We start from the raw sequence: 7269 nt of genomic DNA on the forward strand, positions 1-7269 counted from the left end.
TTGCGCTTGTAAGCCTTCGCATCGTCTTGGGCTACCTCGACGTTGCGCTTGTAAGCCTTCGCATCATCCTGAGCCTCCTGAACAGCGCTGCGCTTGTAGGCCTTGGCATCATCCTGGTTCAGTACGGCATTGCTGGCTACCACAAAATCAATATATACACAAAATCTATTTGAGATTCAAGCCACACCTGATGAGGCATAGTCCTTACTTACGATTCAAAGGCGACGCCAATGCGACTAGCGCGCTACTGAGGATCAAAATCGATGTAGGCTTCATTGTTTATAGCGAGACGAAAAAAATACGCAAGGGTAGAATTGTTTTGTAAGACTTTTAGTGAAGTTGTGACAGAGACTGGATGGTAGAGTACGTGCGTATAAGTGTTTAGAAATTCTCTATATATAATAGATGATTCTATGCATAGCGAAGTTCTATCTTGTGAATAATTATACTCTAATATGACTAATTCCCCACTCCTAATGCCACATTTTTCTCTTGATGGCGGGCTTACTCATATATTATGTACCACTGACTCATACGTATCATGACGAATCAAGACAAGTTCTTTACCGTAAATATCCGTCTAGGCCATGTGGCCATGAAGTCAACACTTCCGCACGGATGTAATCCCTTTGCTAAAACTTCCATTTCCATCTTGGATATTACAAGTTTTGGTGTACTGTTTGGTGAAGAGTATAGTCCACTCATCAAGCAGCGTGGCACTTGCTGTTCCGTTTGGATCAATTGCGAGCATACTCAACAACACGAAATGGCCGCTACTCGTATGCAGCGGCTATCGGTCTGGTTTTATTCACGCCTGAAACCACCAATCTATAGCGGTATAGACACCCACGATGAAACGGACTCTGGAAGTGAAGACACTTTGCTCGATAAAACCTCAACGTACCCCGCAGGTGGTCACGTTCGCCGGTTTCCGTGGCTCTGGGTCCACTGTATTTGTCTCGCCTTCTACTGCGCATTATTTCTGACAATCACGGTCTCTTCCCAAGAGTATCATCAATGCGCGGATGATCAATCCATGGTATGGTGTAAGTATTTACTCAACAAGCGCATTGGTTATCATACTAATTGTTGAAAACAAAATCCAGCCCCAGCTCGTGAGGCGTTGCAGCCCGAAAAGGTCTTCTTCTGGAACGAGGTTGGGACAGATGAGAATGTATACAAAGGCCCTCCGTCGCCAGAGTTGGATGCCGCATGGAACCAGCTGGTTGCATATAGCAATCTGAGAATCAAGGCCGAGGATCTCAAGAAAATCGACCGGACGTCTGTACGTTTATCGGATGCGTCTGGTCATCTCACAGAATACTATTGGAGTGGACTGAACGTACATCACCAAATTCACTGTCTCAAACTATTGAGGCAGGCTTTGTATCCCGATTACTATTTCAAGGGCAATGTCAAACTTCAGAGGCACCTGGAAGACCACCTTGATCACTGCATCGACAGTAAGTTTAGAACTCCCCGGCGGCGGCGGCAGCGCAACGAAGAGTGGAATGATTAATTACTGCACTAGATATCCGATTAACCTTAATGTGCAAGGCCGACATTTCGCTCGGTTCCTACGACTGGGTAGATAACAATCGGAGGCCATTGACAAATTTCCGATCGGAACACAGCTGTTACAATTGGGACAAAGTGAACAACTGGGCGCGAGACCGCCATTTCGATATATATGACAATGTCACATTGGTTCATCCTTTCCTTGGTGAGTAGTCAATAAAGCCGTGAAACTATATGCCTGCCAATTATCGCTAATGGACTTAAAACTATAGGCAAATCATATCCACTCGACGCAGAAGGTAACTATGTTTATACCGCCGACGAGGACCCATTCTTGGGGAACAAGATTACACCGCCACTCGAATAGGAAAGGGATGGAGGGGAGGGAGGGCGGGTTTTGCATCAGCGACGTACTTGTCGAGACTTCGATATATAAGTGGGTTTTAGTATTGGCTTTGGCAACGACGCCATACATTGCATTCAGTTGGCGAATTCGGCCACTTGGTTACATGAGGGGTCGTCACCAACTCCAGCAGGTGGGGAGTTTCTTTGACCTCAAGGTTGTCTGGAGCAAAGTTAGCACTCTGACAATGAGAGCGTGTCTGAACCGATTGAGAAACCAGTCTTTTGGTTTTACGCTACTCTTACAACGCGAAATGTAAACGTTGAAAGCTTGATGGCGGATGACGGTCAATGATGGATGATGGGCGGAATGAAGATTGCAGCGAGGGATGGTCAGTAACAGTGCAGTGGGGCTACACCCCGAGCATTGCCTTATGGCCGTACCCCCGCCCTACAACAATTCCTAATGTCGAGCTATACTGCCTACCATGATGCGTTCGGTCCATTGGCTAAGTTGCGATAATCCAGTGATTTGCCATGTTCAGGTCACTCCGGTCAGTGCTTGCACGGGACGTCGTCAAGCGATAGCGGCATAATGTCTAGCCTTAGTTACTTAGGCGCGGATCGATCAGACCTTTTGAACCTAGTTCTCTACTTGAGCACCAAAACATCACGATAGTCCTAATTGATGCCTTACGAAACTCGTAAACTGATCAAATTCTTCCTCGCACCCCTCTTTCTTCCTTTTTATACGTTCCTAATTCATGTGTGATAGAAAAGCCAAATACTTCCTCCTGAAACAATAAGGCAAATTACTTTTTTACATTGATTTCCGATGCAGCAAGCAGTGTGTTTAGGTTGGCGTATTGGAGATGCGATCAGTTGAGTTGCTACCAGCTAGCTCTTATGGAAACGAGCATCCTTTACTCGTTTTGTATTTGATACGCTATTCGCCACTCGGGCACCATATTGTCCAGCTCACAAAGATACCGAAACCCCAATTTCAGCAGGACTCCTTCGCTGCCCTTATTGGTTACCCTCGACCATCCATATAGCTGCTCTCGCGCGTTCAGCGAGTGGTAATGATCAAGTAGTGCAGGGTGAATGCTAAGTTTTGAAGGTTGACGTGCCAGGCCCCACCAAACCTCCAGAAAAGCTTTGGCGAACTCGGTCGCGTAACCGTTGCCCCAGTATTCTTCCTTGAATTTGTAGCCAAATTCAGGCCAACCACTCTCTGTATCAAAGAGTTGTCGAACCCCACCATCCCCAATCAAGTCGCCCTCTACTCCATCGCGATTTCTGAGAAATATACCATAATACAGATGCGAGTTATACCACGGACCTCTCAGAGCAGAGAGCTCCTCCTTTGTTTCCTCAATGTCAGAATCTGGTCTTCCGCGGCCTGTGGGGTTCATAACTGCAGCTGCGCGTCTCAAAGACCACAAATTGTCCAGGTCAGATGAGATCAGTGGTCGAATGAGCAGACGACTAGTTTCAATACGAGAGGGGTAGCCTTCAATGACAGGAATGGTGGTTTCCACCTCAATATAGCTCGCTTTGCCGGGTTCCATTGTGAGGATGTGAGGGCAGACGACCGTGGCACAATCTAAGAGAGGAAGCCCTTGTGAATTGACGTTGAAAGACTGAGCATTGAGACTACCGGACTTGAAACAAATTTCTCAATATCACTCATAACAAGGTGATAATAATTAGCCACAATTGGTACGATTCTGACTCAGTCTGGTATTGTGTTACTGTCCAACTTTTCCCGAGAACCGCGGGTTCGCTTACGGTGCTGCTCTTTTACATACGCACATTACCCACGCGACACAATAAGTCAATCAAAAGGGTCCACCACTTATTTTACCAAGCCCCAATCACTGCTTCTAACAGTTCTGACATTTAGCGCTGACCGCAGAGAAAATGAGTCATGACAGACGAATTAGTATTAGCAAATGCCAGATCCAATACGCCTGTGTTTGCTATAGCACACAAATTAACGATAAGGTGCCTAAATAAATGCGATTGATGATTGGGTTTTTAGTCATGCCATCTGAAAAAAAGAATATATTAGACATTTCAAGCAGTCTTCGCTGCAGGTAATAAGACCCTGATCCTGCAAATTCTAAAAGTTCAGGTGAACAACTTCAAAGATCATAGCATCCGCGTAAGTTTACATCCTCGATTCAATTAGGGTTTGCAGAGAATGTGAGCCGACTGTCAATGTATTTATTCTCTAAACCAACACCTTGACCCGTCGTTAACGTATTGATGAGTTCAAACATTTTTACTTTACCCTCTAGAAAATAAAAAATAAAAATAAAAGAGTGCGATAAACACTTTGGCCCGACCAAGCGACCGCTTCGATTGACTGACTAAGGGTCTGTTTGACTCAGCTATGAAAGGGACCTAGGTTGGTCAAAAATTATGGGGTAGCCGAAATTCATTAATCTGGTAAATACTGAAGTCTAAATAAGATGAGGAAATCCTTCGTATTGTGTGCACTTTCATCCATGAAGATATCGAGCGCGCTTCATCAATTATTTCAGCATCGGAGTTCGATTGTCATTCATGAAAGTGGCATTGTCCCAATCAATTCTTGCAATGCATTATCAATGCATAATGGTATTTATGCTTTGCCTGCTAGGGAAGCATGCTGTGTCAGCGACAAATACCAATTCTAGCATCGAGCTATTAAACGAAAGTGACCTGTCATGGTGTCTCGCTAGCGGACGGGATCACGAACCCCACATAGAATACACATACGAGGAGACAAAGCCTTGGAGGCGCATCCTACCTTGCGCAAAACGAGGGGAAGAAGAGTATTGTATTTTCTCGAATCCAAATTTCGCAGGAAAGGGAATAAGCATTATCACTACTCCAGAGCGCGCTCTTGAAATCCAGAAGTTTCGGCCATTCTCGGACGCGAATGTGCAGCAGGCTGTAGCTCGCGACATGAAGCAAGATGTAGCGTACGAAGTACTGGAAGTGACGGGGAAGGACATGGCCCTTGTTGCAACTCGAAATATCGAGGCGGGCGAAAGAATTATGGCTTCCACAGCTTCTATTATGGTCGATCGCAACCTCATCAAACATGTTCCAGAGACTCTTATCGATTTGGAGGTTGGCGCAATCGACTCCCTACCTGAAGAGCATCGACGGGAGTACTTGAATCTCTCCACCCATTACCACACAACGGAACATTCTGAGAGAATATCCCGGATCATTTTATACAATTCTTTCGACATATCGCTCGATGAAGTTCTGGGCGGGGTACAAGACAATTTGACTGAGTTCAGATTCAAGTCAGTATTCACAAAAAGTACGAAATGTCAGGTTCTTTATAGTGACTTTTACTGATTCAATAGTTTCACGTATGAATCACGATTGTAGACCGAACGCCGGCTACCATTTCGATATAGATACATTTACACACAACGTCTATGCCGTACGTCCCATTTTCGCTGGCGAAGAAATTACCACGTCATACATAGAGTGAGTCAATTGCAGGTCTTGTAGCTTTCGGTCAATTACGCTGACCCGCACAATTATAGTCCGGTGCGAACCAGAGAGGAGCGGTCGCAACAATTGGAGCAGTCCTGGCATTTCAAATGCAGCTGTCCATCTTGCTCACAAAAAAGAGAAATGATTGCCGTGTCAGACGCACGGGTTCTTCAAATCCAATATCTACAAGAACAGCTCAGGAACGGTATACTGGCGCCTTCGACAGCTACAGGGATGGCTGAGCTGCTTATTTCACTCTATGAACAAGAGGGATTGTGGCTAGTTATTGACGAGGCATACACGCTTGCAGCTCTCCAGTACAATGGTATAGGAGAGCCTTGGCTTGCAATGAAATATGCTAGGCTGGCTATACAAAGTGGAATCAGATCTTCGGGAATTATGGACAAGTATGTTAGAGACAACATGGCGCTTGCCGAAAATCCGTGGGAACACTGGAGTTGGATGGCTAAAAGCCGTCCACATTGGTAAATGCAGTTATAATACCAACATAACCTTGCTCCTAACCACGGTGAGAATTCATATTCAAGGCTGCGGAAGTAGGATGTGACGTGCTGATTGGCGGCGTGAACTTCAGAGCTGAGCGTCGATGTTTATTGGCACTGATCCGAGGATACGGGCTTCTTTTAAGGGTTGGAAAATCGAGTTAACCACTAAATTGAGATGCAGCTGCGAGCGATCCCCTGGGGAAGGCATTAGTCCTTTCTCCAGCAAATCGCTAGTGTATGGTTCAAGGGCGTATACGGGTCGTATATAGGCCGCCGCCGCCAAGATGCGCTATAATGGTGCTCTAGAATCTAGCGTCAAAGCCTCTCGATTTCCCCTCACTCACTATATAGGTACCTAACCTAGTAGGTCATCGATACCATGCCTGCTCCGTAGAGTACTTGCTCGAATTCATCGCCAGAGAAAAGAAAGTTTCCCGTATATTTAGTCAAATGGGTCAATTGATCAATAATGGACTCAAGCGGACCGCGTCTTCACCGAATCCCAGTGTGGCAACGCCTACGTATCGGGTTGGCCATTCAGTTATGCATGCATAGTTCAACGTTTAGACGGGCCGTACTTGGACCGCGATTGCTGTCAAGCGCTATGATTCATGCTTGATGTGCACTGCACTCTGGCGTTGATATAGACTATTACCATTCGTATTAATTGATATTGTGTCTAACCCATTATCCATTCGTTGATGACAGCAGACGCTCCTCGAGGGTCATCTCCTGGGACCATATGCCCGGCGTGCTCAAATCTCACAAACTTCAGAGACGAAGTATTCTTCATAAGCCCACGGGAAGAACGGCCGTCATCTCCAGGCACAGACCACTCTTTCCAAGCCATTTGGCGATAGTGAAGCTGACCTTTCCAAGGTAATTTGTCAAATATGCGAGCTTGTCCTGCAGATATGCTGTCCACCGAGAGAAGGTGCTTAGCTTTGTCCTATACTCTTTCACTGTAGACTTTCCACCCTCGCTGAGATTTTCACTGATGGGTAGGCTGCAGAATGAAAAAACCTTTACTTACACCAACGCGTCCAAGTCACCATTCATAACCAGTACGCGGATCTTTCCCGAGTCCAACAAGCTTTGAACCTGTCGTATTACCGACTGGGTCATGGCGCCAGTCTCAAAAAAGTCTAGTTCAAGCTCTAGGTCTATGGGAGACCATATACGATTGTCGATGCCCATGGCACTTTGCACGCTCACATTGTTGAAGAAATGAGATGCCGCAGGCCATCCCTCCACGCATAACTGCTCCGGATTCTTACATGGAAGGGCCACTAGTCACAAACGGAATGTCAATCCCACAGGGGCCGGTCGAGTTTTGGCCATGTCTCACAAATCCTGGACTTACGATAATCGAGACCAGACACTGGGGGGGGGGGGGGGG

At 46.1% G+C, this 7269-nt stretch overlaps 3 protein-coding genes across 3 annotated transcripts; 2 read left to right on the forward strand and 1 right to left on the reverse strand.

Annotated features, from left to right (window-relative positions):
* Positions 1 to 766: 766 nt before the first annotated feature.
* On the forward strand, positions 767 to 1885 carry PFICI_03868 (uncharacterized protein; the record flags this gene model as incomplete). Its single annotated transcript, XM_007832449.1, has 4 exons — positions 767 to 1046; positions 1107 to 1463; positions 1532 to 1723; positions 1791 to 1885. The coding sequence occupies 4 exons, from the start codon at positions 767 to 769 to the stop codon at positions 1883 to 1885; spliced, it is 924 nt and encodes a 307-aa protein (XP_007830640.1).
* An 898-nt stretch (positions 1886 to 2783) lies between these two features.
* On the reverse strand, positions 2784 to 3431 carry PFICI_03869 (uncharacterized protein; the record flags this gene model as incomplete). Its single annotated transcript, XM_007832450.1, has 1 exon — positions 2784 to 3431. One exon carries the CDS (start codon positions 3429 to 3431, stop codon positions 2784 to 2786), a length of 648 nt encoding a protein of 215 aa, XP_007830641.1.
* A 1384-nt stretch (positions 3432 to 4815) lies between these two features.
* Positions 4816 to 5853, forward strand: PFICI_03870 (uncharacterized protein; the record flags this gene model as incomplete). The annotated part of the gene is made up of 3 exons (XM_007832451.1): positions 4816 to 5165; positions 5254 to 5355; positions 5415 to 5853. The coding sequence occupies 3 exons, from the start codon at positions 4816 to 4818 to the stop codon at positions 5851 to 5853; spliced, it is 891 nt and encodes a 296-aa protein (XP_007830642.1).
* Between the last annotated feature and the right edge of the window lie 1416 nt (positions 5854 to 7269).

Source organism: Pestalotiopsis fici, assembly GCF_000516985.1.
Source record: "Pestalotiopsis fici W106-1 unplaced genomic scaffold PFICI_Scf_2, whole genome shotgun sequence".
In the NCBI taxonomy this organism is placed as follows: domain Eukaryota; kingdom Fungi; phylum Ascomycota; class Sordariomycetes; order Amphisphaeriales; family Sporocadaceae; genus Pestalotiopsis; species Pestalotiopsis fici.